At 38.6% G+C, this 21,026-nt stretch overlaps 1 protein-coding gene across 2 annotated transcripts; it reads left to right on the top strand.

Annotated features, from left to right (window-relative positions):
* The first annotated feature begins 8,379 nt into the window (after positions 1-8,379).
* Positions 8,380-12,379, top strand: LOC130915195 (transcription factor HES-7.1-like). Of its 2 annotated transcripts, XR_009063062.1 has the most exons (4): positions 8,380-8,465; positions 8,592-8,696; positions 11,607-12,139; positions 12,215-12,379. XR_009063062.1 is itself a non-coding variant. In XM_057835033.1 (3 exons), the coding sequence occupies exons 1-3, from the start codon at positions 8,421-8,423 to the stop codon at positions 12,006-12,008; spliced, it is 552 nt and encodes a 183-aa protein (XP_057691016.1). In that variant the 5' UTR covers positions 8,380-8,420; the 3' UTR covers positions 12,009-12,379. The 2 variants fall into 2 exon arrangements, 1 of the variants encoding a protein (XP_057691016.1); XM_057835033.1 differs by having other exon boundaries at positions 11,607-12,379.
* Positions 12,380-21,026: the final 8,647 nt, after the last annotated feature.

A 21,026-nucleotide genomic window follows, 5' to 3' on the forward strand; every position in this document is an offset into this window, starting at 1 on the left:
CAAGTAAAGTACTTCAACCCTGCACTGGTTTGGGGTCAAAAGGTCAAATGGGCTAGGAGCTATTGAAGTTGGAAGCTAGTCAAAAAATAAAAAAAATCATTAAAAATTTATAAAGAGATAAATTGGAAAACTAAGAGGTGTGCCCTGATCTCCAAGTAAAGTACTTCAACCCTGCACTGGTTTGGGGTCAAAAGGTAAAATGGGCTAGGAGCTATTGAAGTTGGAAGCAAGTCAGTCAATTTAAAAAATCATGAAATATTTTTAAAGAGAAAAATTGGAAAACTAAGAAGTGTGCCCTGATCTCCAAGTAAAGTACTTCAACCCTGCACTGGTTTGGGGTCAAAAGGTCAAATGGGCTAGGAGCTATTGAAGTTGGAAGCTAGTCAAAAAATAAAAAAATCATTAAAAATTTATAAAGAGATAAATTGGAAAACTAAGAGGTGTGCCCTGATCTCCAAGTAAAGTACTTCAACCCTGCACTGGTTTGGGGTCAAAAGGTCAAATGGGCTAGGAGCTATTGAAGTTGGAAGCTAGTCAGTCAATTAAAAAAATCATTAAAAATTTATAAATATATAAATTGGAAAACTAAGAGGTGTGCCCTGATCTCCAAGTAAAGTACTTCAACACTGCACTGGTTTGGGGTCAAAAGGTCAAATGGGCTAGGAGCTATTGAAGTTGGAAGCTAGTCAGTCTATTAAAAAAATCTGTATATGTGAGCATATACAGGCCCAACAAGTATACTGTAAGAAGTATTTTATATGTCCAACATTAAAATTGTAAAACAACACACTAATAAAATGTGCAAAACCCCATAAATAAACCTGAACTGACACAAAATATCAAATGAATAGTTCAACCATGGTGTGTTCTCAGTTTTGGCCGCATTCCAACGCAATGCATGTCCACTGTAGTGGTTGCATTTATATATGAAGAGCTGTTGTCTGTTGACCAAGGACTTGCTCATTCAAAAGTACTTGGGTAATTCTGGCCACCTCTCAGGGTTTTTACCGGGGAGAAGAAAAATCGGCCTTTGCTTGGGACCTGTAGGAGTACCAGAATTCTCTGGTACTTGTAGTGTTAAGGTGTAACCCAGCTACTGCCTAAAGTTTGCGTAGATAGGCTACAGCACCCCCGTGATCCTAGTCAGGAGAACCGGTACAGGATGAAAGAATATATATTCTTTAAAAGTATTGAAAATAAAAAAATTAATTGTTTCTGAAGTGGAGTATTTGTTGTATAAAAAAATAATGAAATTACTTATTTATTGATAGGCAGTCTAAATAAAGTATTTTGAAATCAAATTTATGTTTTTACTTAGTTATGTACATATCCATAAACATCTATGTGGTATCTACATTGTAATTTTTTCAAAAAAATGTTCTTCCAAAAATAGCCAGGGTTTGTTCATGTTGGTTTACAATAAAAAAATGGATGGATATAAATAAATGGTTGTTAAATTTGAGTAAAACCAAAGCTATGATGTTTGGTAGCGTTAAAACTAATTCTGATTTGCATATAATTATTGACGGTTTCCAAATTGAAAACGCAGATGTGAATACATTTTTAGATGTCAAAATTGATAGTAAACTGACATGGAAACCCACATCAGACATATAAAAACAAAAATTTCCAAGAGTCTCTCAATTATAAATAAAGCTAAACAATTTCTTGACGAGAACGCACTCCGCACTTTATACTGCTCCTTGGTTCTTCCATACTTCTCATATTGTGTTGAAGTCTGGGGAAACACCTATCAAAGCACGATAAATCCTTTAGTCACCTTACAGAAACGGGCTGTGCGAATCATCCATAAGGTCGGGTTTCTGGAGCACACACATAATTTGTTTATTTACTCAAAGCTGCTAAAATTTAACGATCTTGTAAAGTATAATACCTCAATAATCCTCTATAAAGCATTTAATAAATTATTACCAATTAAATTGCAAAACCTTTTTGCAATGAAAGAGAGAACTCATAATTTGAGAGGATATGGAGACTTCAAAATACCAAAAATTCGAACAACTCGTAAAGGTTTTTGTGTGTCTGTGTGTGGATTAATCTGGGAATGCAACACAAGCAATGCCAAACTATCTACAGATTTAAACGGTTATACAAACGTATGGTCTGGTCACAGTATACTGATTTAAGGTCTTAATTAAATCAATAAGTTGTCTTGGTATGAGTGCTGGACTGCTGGTTGTTTCTTACCATTGCTGGTATATTGCCCGGTACCATTGTTGGTATAGTTATTGTTGCCATTTATCATTTGTTTGCCCTGTGTGAGTGGCCTTTACCATAGTTGGTATGGTTTAACTTTCATTACCATGTTGGTATGAAATTGTTTTTGGGTTTGGGTGTTACCTGTGGTAACTTCATGTCAAGGGACAACATTTGTTACAAAAATGAAATTGTACATAACTGTTTGAACTGATTTTTTGGTTGCCTACATTTTGAGAAGGAAGTAGCAAGATTTTTTTTTGTTCCTAATTAGATGAGAATAGGGGTGGGATTAAATATGTTTTCTTCTTCCCACTCCTTTTCAGGCATGTAGTTGATGTTGCTATGTTAGTTTTGCTGCTCTTTTTTGTTATATGTTTATAAGAGCTGAATATGTTTGCTGTCTTGACAAGAAAAATTATGGCCTGAAATAAACAAATGAAATGAAATGAAATGATAAAGTGAACACACCCTTTACAATTCACAGCTCTTTCTTAAAAAAATAAATAAAAAAGATTAAATGACAAGTAATTATCTATCAAACTAATGACTTGATTATTATTACAATGTCTACAGGGTGGAAGGATTCTTCCATTATTTGAAAGTTGCACCTAGTAGAATTTGACATGTTTGGGTTTTGCTTACGTCTTGGAACAAAAAAATAATTGACAAGATTCCAATACCTTGACAGTTACTATTGAAATGTTATAATTGTATTTTTAATTACATGTTGCACATTATGGTTTTCCAATGTAATTGGATGCCTTTGTGGATTTCATTTTAGTGTACATTATTACATGCAAGACTCCATTATGTTCTAACTGTAATGTTGAAACGAAACGAATTATTGAATGAATGAATAAAGTAAATAATTTTTTAATTAAGTAAAATAGGAATTACCCAAATGATTGGAGTGGGTGGTATCTTTTACTTTTATTACTTTAATCTAGATTTTGAAGCAAGTACAGTACAGTAGTGAAGTAGTAAAGTAGTAGTTTACAGTAGTAAAGTAAGGCTGTCATTGGGATTCATCAATTAAAAAAAAAAGTTATATAGTTACTTGTAATAATCCAATGCCTTTAAATATGAAAAGGAACACAGTACAACTTGCTCATGTTTATTACATTATAAATCTGAATGGGTTAATCGGACTCAAAATAAAAAATAAAATGTAGAAATATATAAATAAAATATGGAATGCCAAATAAAATTTGAAAAAAAACCAGGCAATTAATCTATGTCAAAAGTGTTCATTAACACAATGTTCTTTAATAAATCATGCCATTAGCGAGCGAGCCATAGGCCTATAGAGTCTACCCACGTACCACGTGTTCGCTGTAGGGTTCCGCCCACTTGTCCGTCATTTTGACTCTGTATTTGCATTGTTTTCAATTGATGGCGGAATTTAAAATGCATTTCATGGAAGACCCGGTGCTTTCTGATGCCGCAAACTCACTGGATCTGTTGCATAAAAGGCATTATGAGGAAAAGCTTCGTTTTATACAGTCGTCAGATCCATATTTGATGCCCAAATCAATGTTTTTCGACCCACTGTCTTCGCCCTGTCTGCCTGACATCTGCTACGCTGATTTTTACAATGATCTTGTCCACACAAAATCAGCCTATTCTCACGAAAAACTTCAAGAGCTTGGACGCTTATAAATACTTCGTTGCTGGTTGGGTGAAACAGGTCCTCGTTTGGCAGGAATCTATCTTGTGCTTGGAAAGGTGAGTTACAAAATTTTCAATTCGAATTCTTTTGTTATTGCTAACATCCACTGTCAAGTCTAATGTATTTCATGTCGTTTGTCAATGGAGTTAAGGCTTTTAATGTTTATATGGTTTAGCGATCGCACTCACTACATACATACGTGTATGTTGTCGGCGATTAGCCTAGCAATGATCTTAATTGTGGTTATTTGTCAGCCCCGTAGACGAGGCCAGTTTCCTTCACTTGGTACCAGCTAAATATTATTCAAAAAATAACGATGGTGGAAGAAAGGGAAGTCACAAACATCTTGAATTTGAAACTATGTCGTACTACGTCGTATGTTGTTGGCGATTAGCCTAGCAATGATCTTAATTGTGGTTGTCAGGCCAAAACCCTCTAAATATATATTAAATGCATCTTACCGGATATAAAATGACTACTACATAGTCTGTGGTGATTTTTTGGTGTCCAGTTTTCACGTCGAATTGCAGCCGTCCATTTCGCTCGTCTCTTTGGATCCCTCGGAATACGGTAAAACTTCAAGTCTCTCCTTCCATCTTCTCTGTTAGTGCAACCAACAGCCACACACGCCTTCACCATTTTGATTATTAATGTTAAGGAGCAGAAAAACACGCCGTAAATAGGAGAAATGTACGTAGCCGTAATAGGTTAACACTATGTTTTGACGGACAAGTGGGCGGAACCCTACAGCGAACACGTGGTACGTGGGTAGACTCTATGGGTAATAGGTTAATGCATATAAGCCCATGAAGTCAAAATGTGTTTTCCACATTTGAGTTGCGCAAAAATTATGATGCATCATTCATATGTTCTGCTATTTTCACCCTATAAATCGAGGATATAAGTGGGTTTAAATTCAAAATTGTATTTATTTGCATGCACTGTAGTGGGGGATGGGTCTGATATAATCGATATCGTGGGTCTGCTTTAAGGAAAAGGCCTTGTCCTTGCTTGACTCTGGACTGTAACATTTTCCGTAATACATGCCATCCATCCATCCATCCATTATCTTCCGCTTGTTCCGGGGTCGGGTCGCCGGGGCAGCAGCTTTAACAGGGAAGCCCAGACTTCCCTCTCCCCAGCCACTTCAACCAGCTCCTCCGGCGGGATCCCAAGGCGTTCCCAGGCCAGCCGAGAGACATAGTCTCTCCAGCGTGTCCTGGGTCGTCCCCGGGGCCTCCCGCCGGTGGGACATGCCCGGAACACCTCTCCAGGGAGGCGTCCGGGAGGCATCCGAACCAGATGCCCGAGCCACCTCAGCTGGCTCCTCTCTACGCGGAGGAGTAGCGGCTCGACGCCGAGTCCCTCCCGGATGACCGAGCTTCTCACCCTATCTCTAAGGGAGAGCCCGGACACCCTGCGGAGGAAACTCATTTCGGCCGCTTGTATCCGGGATCTTGTTCTTTCGGTCACGACCCAAAGCTCGTGACCATAGGTGAGGGTAGGAACGTAGATCGACTGGTAAATCGAGAGCTTTGCCTTTCGGCTCAGCTCCTTCTTCACCACTACGGACCGTTGCAGAGTCCGCATTACTGCAGACGCCGCACCGATTCGCCTGTCGATCTCCCGCTCCCTCCTACCGTCACTCGTGAACAAGACCCCAAGATACTTGAACTCCCCCACTTGGGGCAGGATCTCATCCCCGACCCGGAGAGGGCACTCCACCCTTTTCCGACTGAGGACCATGGTCTCGGATTTGGAGGTGCTGATCTTCATCCCAACCACTTCACACCCAGCTGCGAACCGCTCCAGTGAGAGTTGGAGGTCTGGGCTTGATGAAGCCAACAGCACTAAATCATCTGCAAAAAGCAGAGATTCAATGCTGAGGTCACCAAACCGGACCCCCTAAACGCTTCGGCTGCGCCTAGAAATTCTGTCCATAAAAATTATGAACAAAATCGGTGACAAAGGGCAGCCTTGGCGGAGTCCAACCCTCACTGGGAACGAATTCCACTTACATGCAAGACACCATTTAGATAACCTTAACTTTTAACTTATTGATCTGGCCACGGCAATAATATAAAGTTTGTTCTGTACTAGCTTCCAACTTCAATAGCTCCTAGCCCATTTGACCTTTTGACCCCAAACCAGTGTAGGGTTGAAGTACTTTACTTGGAGTTCAAGGCACACCTCTTAGTTTTCCAATTTATGCCTCCAAATTTTTTTTCATGATTTTTTAAATTATTGACTAGCTTCAAACGTCAATAGCTCCTAGGCCATTTGAAACTTTTGACCTCAAACCAGTGCAAGGTTGAAGTAATTTACTTGGTGTTCAAGGCACACCTCTTAGTTTTCCAATTTATGCCTCCAAAATTTTTTTCATGATTTTTTAAATTATTGACTAGCTTCAAACTTCAATAGCTCCTAGGCCATTTGACCTTTTGACCCCAAACCAGTGCAGGGTTGACATACTTTACTTGGAGTTCAAGGCACACCTCTTAGTTTTCCAATTTATCCCTCCAAAAAAAAATTTATGATTTTTTAAATTATTGACTAGTTTCAAACTTCAATAGCTCCTCGGCCATTTGACCTTTTGACCCCAAACCAGTGCAGGGTTGACATACTTTACTTGGAGTTCAAGGCACACCTCTTAGTTTTCCAACTTATCCCTCCAAATTTTTTTTGATGATTTTTTAAATTATTGACTAGCTTCAAACTTCAATAGCTCCTAGGCCATTTGACCTTTTGACCCCAAACCAGTGCAGGGTTGACATACTTTACTTGGAGTTCAAGGCACACCTCTTAGTTTTCCAACTTATCCCTCCAAATTTTTTTTGATGATTTTTTTAAATTATTGACTAGCTTCAAACTTCAATAGCTCCTAGGCCATTTGACCTTTTGACCCCAAACCAGTGCAGGGTTGACATACTTTACTTGGAGTTCAAGGCACACCTCTTAGTTTTCCAATTTATGCCTCAAAAAAATTTTTCATGATTTTTTAAATTATTGACTAGCTTCAAACTTCAATAGCTCCTAGGCCATTTGACCTTTTGACCTCAAACCAGTGCAAGATTAAAGTACTTTACTTGGTGTTCAAGGCACACCTCTTAGTTTTCCAATTCATGCCTCCAAAATATTTTTTCTGATTTTTTAATTTATTGACTAGCTTCAAACTTCAATAGCTCCTAGGCCATTTGACGTTTTGACCCCAAACCAGTGCAGGGTTGACATACTTTACTTGGAGTTCAAGGTACACCTCTTAGTTTTCCAATTTATGCCTCCAAAATTTTTTTCATGATTTTTTAAATTATTGACTAGCTTCAAACTTCAATAGCTCCTCGGCCATTTGACCTTTTGACCCCAAACCAGTGCAGGGTTGACATACATTACTTGGAGTTCAAGGCACACCTCTTAGTTTTCCAATTTATCCCTCCAAAAAAATGTTTATGATTTTTTAAATTATTGACCAGCTTCAAACTTCAATAGCTCCTAGGCCATTTGACCTTTTGACCCCAAACCAGTGCAGGGTTGACATACTTTACTTGGAGTTCAAGGCACACCTCTTAGTTTTCCCTTTTTTTTATGTATAGGTTGTTAATAAATTTACTTGATTAAAACTTAAGTAGCTGTGAGGTCATTTGACCTTTTTGTTCATTATCAGTGTACATTTGTAGTCCTATTCTTGCTGTTTCTGAATTTTTCTTTTTTTTCATTCAGACAGCTACACATTTTCCATCTGTTTCGTTAAATCCTACCACAAATTGAATACGATCTGTCAATATACTTGATACAAGTACAGAAAATGCATGCCTGATTTTAAACTTTTTATTTTAACAGTGTTTTTATTTATCAGGCAGCCATCATTCTTTTTTTTATTGAGCCATCATTCTTTTTTTTCTTGAGAAAAAAAACAATAATTCAAAGCCCTCAAGCGGGATTCGAACCCGCATTCTCAGGTGCGACAGACGACCGCTTCTGTTACCGAGCTACTCTTCCATGTGACGTCACGGGTAATTTTTTTTCTGCTTCTAGAACAATGTTTCGGCACGTACGCCAGCTGTCACTGTGCGGTAAAACCTGAAAGAGAAACGCAACAGAAAAGAAAGTGCGGCTGGCTTGAACAAAACGCGGCTCAGTTCACCCCAGTTGTATCAGCGTGTGTCAGGCCTAAAGCCACTCTCAACCGGGCAAAATGTCAAGTTTGCCTGGGCCCTTCACTCTGCTATGTACACCTATAATCATTAAGTTGATTTATTGCACTAAGCAGTGGCTTAATGAGTGGCAGCTAAAATAATATAATATAAAATCTTTAAAAAAAAAAAAAAAAAAAAAAAAGCGCGTAGGAGCGCGTTAGGAGGCAACGTGACACTCATGTGCTGAGGTGGCATGTGATTGGCTGTTGGGGTGCGTGGGCGGGGCTTGGGCGGGCGGACAGAGAGGGTTTAAAAAGAGCAGTCAGCTTGGAATCCGGTCTTTTTCCTGACCTTCTGCAGATCCTGAAAGAAGCTCAAAATTGGAAGAAGCTCGAATCATGAAGCTCATGCAAGAAGCAGACGATGCAAATCGCGACAAAAAGGTAAGAGAAACTCTAACAAAAAACATTTATATACACTAGTCAATCTTTTGTTTTTGTAGGAATAAAAGTTGAAGTTTAGTCTAGCATGTTTTGAAAGACTTTATACTTTTTTCTTACTCATTCTAGCTTCTGAAATCCCAAGTGGAGAAGCGTCGCCGTGAAAGAATGAACCACAGTTTGGAGCGTTTGAGGAGCATGTTGATGCAAGAGCCGCAGCAACAACAGCAGCAGGTATACCAGTAGCCTATATGAAGCAATATTTGCTCAAAAGACAGTTGAGAAGGCCGAACAGTGACCTAGTGGTGAGCACGTCTGCTTCACAGTTCTGGGTTCAAATCTCGTTTCAGGCCTTCCTGAGTGGAGTTTGCATGTTCTCCCTGTTGTCTCCATGTTCACCCCTGCTTCCTCCCACAATCAAAAACACGCATGTTAACTTCGTGATTAGCCCATCTGCCTTACAGGTCTGGGTTCAAATCTCTCGTGGGTTGCAGGTGATCCGGCTTCCTCCCACATCCATAAAAATTATTTATGTTGAAGACTAAATAAGTGCTTGTGAAAGTTTTTACACCCCCAAATATTGATAAAAAACGAAATGGTTGTGCTCCAAGTTGGAACATTACAAGAGTGAAAGAGTCTTCAATAATAAAGTCATTTTCTGCCATTGACGGTGATGGCTGTCCAATCTGCTTTGACTCTCAGTTTAAATAGATTGGACCTCTATCGCCGTCAATGGCACTGAAACATGATCACAATTGGGGGTTTATTGCTTCCTGTGGCAGCCAATCAATTAAGTGGAAATTTTACATTTAAAATCATGAAATAATATTCAAGGTCATGAAAGAAATTGTGATTTGGGAAGAGCAAAACTGTAGGCTTTGCGGGTAATCCGTTAAAATATTACAACTAAAAGAAAATATAGAATAGAATATTACAAAAAAATGTAAAAACAAAAAATATATATTTAAGAGGAAGAAAATCCCAGTTTATAAACTTAATTAAGGTTGAAAAACATCGTAATAATGGTAAATTTAAACAAGTGCATGAAAAAACATTCAGAAATTTAAAAATAATACCAATAAATAAGCAAATTAAATAATTTCAATGTTTTGCACTTATTATTATTATTTTTTTAAACATCTATTTATACATTAAACACATTGATTTTTTAAAATGAAAATGTAATTTTATGGAACTTGACTCATTGGTTGACAGCAATAGACGTCCAATCTTTTAGAACTGGGAGGAATGATTGCGACCATCTTCTCCGTTCAAATGGATTGGACGTCTATCACAGTCAATGGTAGCCATTAAGCAGGGGCGGATCCACCAGGATGGAATGGGGGGGCAACTCCCACCCTATAAGACAGGCTTGCCATGGAATTTAAAAAAAAAAAAAAAAAGCTCATGTCAATTTGACATTTACTGCAATTAATTAAGTAGTAGTGTCAGTGAGGATCCTTATAATAATATAAAAAAAATACTTTATGTAACTAAGGTTCTCTATATCAGTTTGTAAATATCACTCGGGCCTTTTTGTAGTGTCTACATATGATTTCTTAGCAAACTGATTTAATATGTGTAGACATCTGCCATATGATGACACTAAAGGGGTGTAACAATTAATCATTGTGGATTAATATATGGATTTGTTAAGCACAACTGAATGCGATCAAGATTATAATTTTTATATGCCGTTTTGTAAAAACAAAATAATGATAATAAATATTTCAACAAAATTGTAATACACATTAAAAGTGATTTGTATATTTTTATTGCTTTTGCTAAATTGGAACAGATTGTGTTAAATGTCTTCATAATTTTGTATAAAATCGATCGAATCAGCGCAAAATATCATATCATTCTCCAAAGAATCGATTAAGTATGATACCATCATAAAAAATTTGCCAACCTCCCACCCCATAAATATTTTTTTAGATCCGCCCCTGCCAATAAATTAAGTTAAACACACGCAAACCTGCGTTTGATTCCCTTTCATTCGCGTACCACTAGAGGGAGCCCATTTAACATACCATAATTTTCGGACTATAAACCCATACTTTTTTCCTTCATTTTGAATCCTGTGGCTTATAGTCCAGTGCGGCTTATTTTTTTATTTATTTGGGTTAATAGGCAACACATGCCTCCTAGTATGCATTGCAGCGCTACTGATGTAAATAACAATCAAAATTCATGTTCTCTGCTAATTATTTATTCAATTACTGTTCCAGTTGATTAATTATTGCTTGTTATTGTATTTGGTAACACTTTATTTGACAGTGGCGTAATAAGACTGTCATAAGACAGTCATATATATGACATGACACTATCATAAGCATTAATGAATGCTTATGACAGATGTCATTAAGTGTCATCCGGCAAATTATGTTACCAACCCCATTTGTGTCCAGTTCGGATTCTTTACATCCATTCAAAAGTGATATAATTTGTCGGCTAATACTACAGTAAATGACATCTGTTATAAGCATTCATAAATGCTCATGACAGTGTCATGTCATATTTATGATTGTCTAATGACAGTCTTATAACGCCACTGTCAAATAAAGTGTTACCAAATACAATAACTAGCAATTAATGAAACAACTGGCACAGTAACTGAAGACATAATTAGCACAAAACATGAATTTTGATTATTTACATCTGTAGAGCTGTAATGCATGCTAGGAGGCATGTTGGACAACAGTGTTGACACCAGGGGGCAGAGGTTGACTGTCTCCCCCAAGGGAGCAGTGATGGCCAGGTTCTTGAAGCAATGAAGCTTTGCAGCCAGTTGGTTCAAAGCTTCATGGTGGTTCATTTGGTCTTATGACAGTTATATGACACTGCTGTCAAATAAAGTGTTACCGGTTAATATCTTTTGGTGTAAATATCCCATATACCACCTTATAGTGCAAAAATTACGATACTTTACGAATCACTGCATAAATTTGAGTAGTATAAGCCAATGTAACAACAATAAAAAAAAGATGTTTTTTTTTTTTATATATATTTCTTTACATTGAGTGATAATATGCCAACAGCCCTGTTAGGTCAATGTAAAACAGTTCAATTTTAAAGCAGATATGGTGCGGCAACCCATGAGGTCATTCGGTATATAAAATGGATGTCCATTTTCTGCTCTAGGGTGCATCCCAGCGTCGCGTGGAGAAGACCGAGATCCTGGAGCACACTGTCCTGTTCCTGCACAACACCAGTAAGGCAACGAGCGGGGCGCAACCGCAACAACACTCCTTCCAAGACGGCTTCCACACTTGCCTCCAAAGAGCCGCCCACTTCCTGGGCCCCCAAGGCAAAGGGTTGTGGCTAGCCCTGGATGCCACTTTGGCCCCCCGTTCACCTTCGTCTTCCTCATCCTCTTCCTCGGTCCTCCACGCGCTGAGACACAAGTCCAAGCACAACCGGCGAGCGGCGGCTCCGCCCCCCAGGACCCCACCGCAGGGGCCAAACTGGCTGGGGACGTGCATGGAGAGCCCCCCGGCGGAAGGCCCTTCGTTGGGCCAGAGCGTGTGGAGGCCTTGGCCCTGAACAGTGAACTTTGACTCCTCTTTCCTCTCTATTATCTCTTATGGTGTAAATAGTGTAAAGACGTTATTTGTACTATAGTGCCACTCGGGACGGGAGCTGGATTTTACCGCCCCCGTGTGTCCATTCCAGAGGTGAGTTGTCACACGCGCATACAGACGCACAACCAGGAGCGTGGATCATAACCAAGTGTCCTGTCTTGTTTCCAGCTGCTTTGAGGTACGAGGGGCCCCACCCCCACTCACATCCACAAGTCATGAACAACCTCTGTGAACCCTCCTGATGATAATATATAATTTGTATATTTTGCACACTAACTTATTGCACATGTCTCCCTATGGTGAGATTGTATTGCCTTTGTTACAATTAAATATTTTCCGTTCCACTTCTATCAAATGTCTTGTCTGTTTTTGTTGTATGTAAATGATGTTTCAATGCTACTGACAGCAATAGATGTCCAATCCATTTGAAGTTAACTTGTCCGATAATGACTTTTTTACCGATAACCCGATATTGTCCAACTCCAAAAATCTGTTACCGAAATCAATACCGATATATGCGGTCTATTATGGCTACCGTAAATTTCGGACTATGAGCCGCTACTTTTTCCTTCATTTTGAATCCTGCGGCTTATTTGTTGATTTACAGTGTATCACAAAAGTGAGTACACCCCTCGCATTTCTGCAGACATTAAAGTATATCTTTTCATGGGACAACACTGACAAAATGACACTTTGACACAATGAAAAGTAGTCTGTGTGCAGCTTAGATAATAGAGTTCATTTATTTTCCCCTCAAAATAACTCAAAATATAGCCATTAATATCTTAACCCCTGGCAACAAAAGTGAGTACACCGCATGGAAACTACGTACAGCCCTAAATGTCCAAATTGAGTACTGCTTGCCATTTTCCCTCCAAAATGTCATGTGACTCGTTAAAGGAGTGCTGTCAGCATTGCTGCAGAGACTGAACAGGTGTGGGCATCCATCCATCCATTCATCCTGCCATCCATCCATCCATCCTGCCTGCCATCCATCCATCCATCCCGCCTGCCTGCCTACCTGCCCGCCCGCCCAAGATATAGCATTTGCAGCCACCACTCACAGTCATGGTTGCACCACTTCCCATCATGCATTTGGGCAGAACGGTTAAGTCACTAGAGTATCACTTACTGAAAGCTCAACAAATACACTAGCTGGCAATATTTAGTCACAATATACAAACTCACATTTATCTGTTAAGAATTACAAGTCTTTCTACCCGTGGATCCCTTTCACAGGAAGAATGTTAATAATGTTAATGCCATCTTGAGGATTTATTGTTATAATAAACAGATACAGTATAGACCCTACCCACCGACGTCACAAAATCACGCGCTCGCTGTATGGTTCCGCCCCCTTGTCCGTCATTTTGTGTCTGTATTATCAATGGTCTCAATTGATCGAACAATTTGTAATGCATTTCATGGAAGACCCGGTGCTTTCGGATGCCGTAAACTCACTTGATGCGTCGCATAAAATGCGTTATGTGGAAAAGCTTCAGTTTATCCATTCGCCAGATCCATATTTGATGCCTAAATCGATGTTTTTCGACCCGCTGTCTCCGCCGTATTTGCCTGACATCTGCTAGCTACCCTGAACTGTACAACTATCTTGTCCACACAAAATCAGCCTATTCTCACGAAAGTTTGAAAAACTTTAAGAGCTTGGAGGCTTATAAATACTTCGTTGCTGGTTGGGTGAAACAGGTCCTCGTCCACGAAAATTCGGCAGGAATCTATCTTGTGCTCGGAAAGGTGAGTAACGAAATTTTCAATTCAAAATCTTTTGTTATTGCTAACATCCACTGTCAAGTCTAATGTATTTCATGTCGTTTGTCAATGGAGTTAGGGCTTTTAATGTTTATATGGTTTAGCGATAGCACTCTCACTACATACATACGTGTATGTTGTCGGCGATTAGCCTAGCAATGATCTTAATTGTGGTTGTCAGCCCAAAACCCTCTAAATATATATCAAATGCATCTTACCAGATATAAAATGACTACTACATAATCTGTGGTAATCGTTTGGAGCCCAGTTTTCTCGTCGAATTGCAGCAGCCCATCTCGCTCTCTTCTCTCCGGGTCTCTCGGAATTCGGTAGAACTTCAAGTCTCTCCATCTTCTCCGTCTATCTTCTCTGTTATTGCAACCGACCGCCACACACGCCTTCACCATTTTGATTATTAATGTTAACGAGCAGAAAAACACGTCGTAAATAGGAGGAATGTACGTAGCCGTAACAGGTAAACATGATGTGTTGACGGACAATTGGGCGGCACCAGTCAGGAGGAAGGAGTTGTGACGTCACGTGGGTCTATATGCACAGTATGTTGAATGTATATATCCGTCTTGTCTTTCCATTCCAACAATAATTTACAGAAAAATAGGGCACATTTTAGAGATGGTTTGAATTGCGATTAATTACAACTAATTAAATTTTAAGCTGTGATTAACTCGATTAAAAATTTTCATCTTTTGACAGCCCTAGTTAAATTTACACCTTATGCCTAATTTATACATAACACAATAAAACAGAATTGCTGCGGAACTCAACATGTTTACTGGACAGTTATGGACTATGCACATGAAATCATTAGTAACATCAAATATTACACAATACACCAAAGTATATCAATAGCCGTGTCGTTAAGTCTTTCTGATAGTTTCCCCCTGACCTTTTTACTGCAATAATACAATGAAAACCTGAAATTATGGCTTTTAGTTTTGGCCACCCCAAAATTTTAAGTGGCCCCATCTGGTCACCCCTATGAAAAATTTCTGGAGGCGCCACTGCCAAAGTGTCATGGACTAAAACTTTAGAAATTTTCAGACGAAAACATTTTGAGTAATTGTCGACTAAAACTAGACGAAGATGAGCAAATTTTAAAACATATGAAAATATGACTAAGAGTAATAGTATTTTTGTCCAAAGGACTTTGACGAAAATTAAAAGGCCTGCCAAAAACAACTTGTTACAAACAAAACAATGTCTATGAAATTATACTTTATTGTAAGTTGATCAATATTACTTTTTTTCTTTAATATTAAAAAGGGCACAATGTTATGGTGAATAATAATTATTTAGACAAATTATACTATTTATATTGGCGGCAGAAAGTTGGGGGGGCGCAGTATAAAATAATTGAGAAGCACTGATTTAAATTATTATTATTTTTAATGATGTACTATATGTCTCGGTCTTGATTTCCTAAAGTCCTGTGTTCTGGTCTTGGTCTCGGATAGTGTTGTCTCTTTCACATCCACATGACTGATTCCCTCAATAAACTTAACGAACCTCGTGCGCGTGTAAAGACGCGTGCGTGTATTTCAATTCAAATAGTGTCTTAAGTGAAGCCATTCCACTTTGTTCTCTCACACCTCCACATGCACGACGAGACGCGTCTGCTGGCATGCGTCTGCAGAACCCCCCCCCCCCCCCCCCCCCCCCCCAAGTGCACTTCAACTGCCTGCATTTTGTTTTTATCTATGCAATTGAATTTTCGGTTTTAAATAGGTTTGTATTCGTTACATTTGGTCGTTGAAATAATTGGAAATAATGTTGATTTTCTGTATCTATTTAGATGTGCATTTATTTCAAATAGCAATGCAATATATTTTATCCGAAGAAAGACTATTGCTTTTTATTTGAATGCATCCAGTGACTTTTGAAACGTTTCTTATTCTGCGTGTATATTGAATTTTGGCGCAAACGACACAACCTAACAACTAACCAACACCTCATTCATACACACCAACACCTCATTTATTGCTTCCTGCACTGAGAAGGGCAATCGAGTGGTGTTCCCACGGGACACACTTTGATTGACAAATTGGTTTCACGTAGTTGTAGTAGACGCGTAATAAACAGCACTCACTCGACATTTGGGCCACCATTTGCACCCGTGGGTGCGTGAGTGAGAAGAACCCCACTTGAACGACACACACGACCCAAGAAAAAAAATCCAGAAAAAGTGAGTTTATTGGTTATACTTCGAATTTGAAATCGCTATGTTTGTGCAAAATAAATAAGAATTATTTTAATGATTAAAAAGAAGTGTTTTCCGCATAAAAGTTAAGAATTTTACCTAACTATGTGAATTCCAACCCTCCCATGGGACGTCTTTTCCAATTGAAATGGTCATTCAGTACATGGGATATTTAAATAATAATAATAATAAAAATTACGAACAAGTTCTCAACGCAGAAACTTCATTTTTGTGGTTTATATCCCAGCTGCTCTCGTTTACATCCCCCCAAAAATGCATTTTTAGTATGCTTTAGTAGAAATTGTCCAAGTTACAGTAGGGCAAATAAGTATTTAGTCAACCACTAATTGTGCAAGTTCTCCCACTTGAAAATATTAGAGAGGCCTGTAATTGTCGACTTGGGTAAACCTCAACCATGAGAGACAGAATGTGGGGGGAAAAAAACAGAAAATCGCATTGTTTGATTTTTAAATAATTTATTTGCAAATCATGGTGGAAAATAAGTATTTGGTCAATACCAAAAGTTCATCTCAATACTTTGATATTTACCGTTTGTTGGCAATAACGGAGGCCAAACGTTTTCTGTTACTCTTCACAAGCTTTTCACACACTGTTGCTGGTATTTTGGCCCATTCCTTCATGCAGATCCCCTGTAGAGCAGTGATGTTTTGGGGCTGTCCTTGAGCAACATGGACTTTCAACTCCCTTCACAGATTTTCTATGGGGTTGAGATCTGGAGACTGGTTAGGCCACTCCAGGACCTTGAAATACTTCTTACGAAGCCACTCCTTTGTTGCCCTGGCATTTGTGTATCTGTACTTTACTTGAGTAAAAATTTGAACAAGAGTACAAATACAAATATTTCACTACATTTTACAGCAGGTATATGTTGTTTATACTCCACTGCTTTTCAAATTGTTGCCTCCGTTACAAGTTCATTTTGTTTGTCTTCATTTTTGTTTTCATGCGTCCGGGGCAATCAATAAGCCCCGTGCAACTATACCGTAACTGAGCACAACAGGCAGTAACATGAGAACAAGCAAGATTAGGAAGGTGAACAAGACACTGACCAATAAAAACCACCACACTCTTGTACAGCAGGTGGCGATATGCACCTGATAGTTGCTTGCAATCCGTCTTTAAGGCAAGTTTGAGTTTTTTTTTCAGCTTGTCAACTCATTTGCTCCCAAAAACGTATAAATACGTTCTATTTTTAATAGTTTCAGTGTCCCAAAGACGTGTTTTACATTTTTTTTTTCACAAGAGACATCTCTAGGTTCTGATGCAACTTGGCTCAAAAGCACAATGCTTAAAATCCATTTTAAAGCAATAAAACTGGCCACTGGAGGGCAGTAGCGCATTTGGTAAGACCCGCAACCCGATTCAACGGAATGAACGGCCGGGCTGCACGGCTGGGTTGCCAGTGGAAGACAACTGAATGGACGTCCAGGATGCCAGGCGGCGGACGACCAAGCAGAACAACCGGGAGGACGCCCGGGGTGCCAGGCACTGGACGTCCAAGCAGAACGAACGGGACCACCAGTGCTGCAGACGCTGCCGTTGAGTCCGTGTTGCTCGCCGAGCAGAGTCCTCGCCACCGTGTTCGGCCGCTTGCGTCCCCTGCTACCCTACAGTGTCCCGCGATTCAGGCGGAAATGCACATTTCCAAACCAGTCCCCCCCAGGAACACAACATGCCCCACACAATTTCCCAGGCGAACTCCGCCACGAGACGGTGGTCACCACAAAAGAAACACACACAAAAAATCCATCTTGATTAGACAGGCGACGATGAGGGAAAAGTTTACCCCAGCTGTTGCGGCCACAACAGCATCATCTCTCAGTTCAATAGTTTAGTTGTGTGTAAATAAATTGTTACTTTGCTATCAAAAGCTCTATTTGTCTTGTTGTTTATGTAATTTTGTAGAAAGAAAACATTTTTCAGATGTTTGGGATGTCACAAAAGAAAAAAATAGCTGTTAAAGTCAAAGTTATGTTTGAAATGTATGCTTTTACAAAAAGCTCAAATTCTGTTTTTTCATCAGAAATTGGAAAATTGCTCAAACTAAGCTATATTCTAATGCTGATTTCTAAAGAATGGAAAAAGATATGAACTCTTTTTTTTTCGGCTGAAAGAAGAGAGTTTAATCTTTCTTTTGGTGGGTTCCATGTTTATATAGCAATAGAACAGAATTTTCTGTGGGCCTTGCAAAATCAGTCAAAATCCAGTAAAACGGCCGGGAGCGAATGGGGTTGAACCGGGGAAAATGGCTAGGAGTGAATGAGTTAAGCTTCGACAGTGCAGTAAATTTTATTGCTTGTTTTATCCATTCTGCAGAGTTTTAAATAAAACTCACCAGTCAATGAATTTGCTTGTTTTATCCATTCTGCAGAGTTTTAAATAAAACTCACCAGTCAATGAATTTTAAAGCAATTCTTTTGTACTTTTACTTTAGTAATTTTTTTCTTAGATACTTGTACTTTTACTAAAGTATTTTTTGGCACCTGTATCTGTACCTTTACTTAGGTAAAAAAAAAAAGTGAGTACTCCATCCACCACTGGTAATGAGTTATTAAAGACATTATTTTAGTGGAAATTTTTGCTAGGAACAATGTTGCCTCCTAGCTCTATTAAAGAATGACACCTTTTTTAAAATATATATTGATTCTCGACTGGATCATATCGATAACCTATTTAATAGATTCTATTGGAATACAAAATATAACATGTCTATATGAAATGCACGCACATACACAAATGAGTGAAAAACAAACGAGATTTTATATAACTAAAAAAAAAATTGGGCTGTCAAAATTATCGCGTTAACGGGCGGTAATTACTTTTTAAAATGAATCACGTTAAAATATTTGACGCAATTAACGCACATGCCCCACTCAAACAGATTAAAATGACAGCAGTGTAATGTCCGCTTGTTACTTGTTTTTTGTTTGGCGCCCTCTGCTGGTGCTTGGGTCCAAATGATTTTATGGGTTTGGGGAGTGAGCATGGTGTAATTATTGACATCAACAATGGCGAACTACTAGTTTATTTTTTGATTGAAAATTTTATAAATTTGAATCAAACGAAAACATTGAGGGGTTTTAATATAACTTGTACTAACATTTATCTTTTAAGAACTACAAGTTTTTCTATCCATGGATCGCTTTAAGAGAAAGTTGACAATTGTAATGCCATCTTGTTGATTTGTTATAATAAACAAATACAGTACTTATGTACCGTATGTTGAATGTATATATCCGTCTTGTGTCTTATCTTTCCATTCCAACAGTAATTTACATATATATATATATATATATATATATATATATGGCATATTTTATAGATGGTTTGAATTGCGATTATGATTAATTTTTAAGCTGTAATTAACTCGATTAAAAATTTTAATCGTTTGACAGCCCTAAAAAAATATATCCCAATGAGATCATAAAATAAAATGAACCAGATATGAGCTATATAATCACACTTAGCTTTTATCTATTCAAACCAGGTATTGGTATACAAATTGAAGTGAATGGTGCTAAAAAAAAACTATTATTATATTAAAGAGAACTATTGATAAAAGGAATAAAAAGGGTGGCATTGTGTAAAGAAATCGACGTGCATGGAGACAAATGTTGGTTGCCGAGTGTGACGATGGGAGAACGGCTGATAAAAGTGTCTCTTGGTGGAGGTGAGAAAGTGCAAAAGACGTGCACAAGCTTGAAATTTGGCGCATGTTTGCGCGTCGTTTTCGCCACTTGTTTTGGTCACACTGACGTGAGAGTTCAAAGTTGTTTCCACCGGATACTTGACGCCATGATCCCCCATCGCCTCCCCTTCTTTTTTCACATGTGTTAATATAACACGAGCTGCTCGCACCTCAGGGGGCGCGTGTCGCGTGAGTGGGGGTCTTTGCACGGGTGCGGGTTCTACGTCGTCCACGTGCCTTTGATGAGCGAAGGAATCAAAAGTGTTAATATTAATCATTAAGACGACTGTCGAATACATGAATGGCAGGCACGTAAATTCTAATGTGGATCAGGATATTAACTATTTCAGTGCTATTGACGGTGATAGACGTCCAGTCATGTGGCTCTTTTCCATTCTACTGGTGTGAATTTAAATTAGTTTGTCACTAGTCCAATTTATTAGAACGGGTGAGCGAGCAGTGAATGAGCGAATTTGGACATCCAACGCCGTCCATTGCATACAGCCAATGTGTTAATAAAGACCAACATATTACTGAGAAATGAAACGCATGGGAATATAACTCCAAATATCAAGTGAAATCACTTAAATATAACTAATATTGTTTGTGGCGGAAAACACAGACAAGACTGAAAAAGCAGTTTCTGCTCTTGCACTCATCTTTAAAAGAAACTGCTGTATTTAAAGCCAAAATAACTGTTGTGTTTGCTAGAACAATATGTCTATGCTGCCATAGCAGATTCATGGCACATTAAGCCCCCAAACTATTTTTAATTTGTCCGTTTTACCCTGGAGACCCCCGTTTACAGACGTGGCGCAACTGCTTTTGTTTCAACCCAGCCATAAAACGAAGGTAATTATATTTATTAGTGCTGCAACCATTAATCGATTAACTCGAGTATTCGATTAGAAAAAAAAATACTCGGATTAAATGTTGCTGCTTCGAGTATTCGTTTAATTAAAGTGGCGTTGTAATGGTTTGTTTTTTAAAGTGTTTGCATTTAGTTTCATTAATTTGGGTGGATACACTGCCCTCTAGTCTGCCAAATCCAGCTGCTCTCTGTTAAGACCAACATAAGCTGGGTTTTTGTTTGAGCTCATGTATTTTAATGCATTCGTAATTTAGTTCGAAGGTATATTCAGCCAATTTTTGTGGGAATATGTGTCAGAATTATTTGTTGACAGCATCGTTAAAAAAATAAATAAAAGTTAGTATTTTATAGCATTTAAGCTAGTGGACTTTTGCCATGTTAGCCAATTGTCCTTTTGTTGTCCATATGTAGA

The sequence above is a fragment of the Corythoichthys intestinalis genome, chromosome 4, assembly GCF_030265065.1.
Source record: "Corythoichthys intestinalis isolate RoL2023-P3 chromosome 4, ASM3026506v1, whole genome shotgun sequence".
Classification (NCBI taxonomy): Eukaryota; Metazoa; Chordata; class Actinopteri; order Syngnathiformes; family Syngnathidae; genus Corythoichthys; species Corythoichthys intestinalis.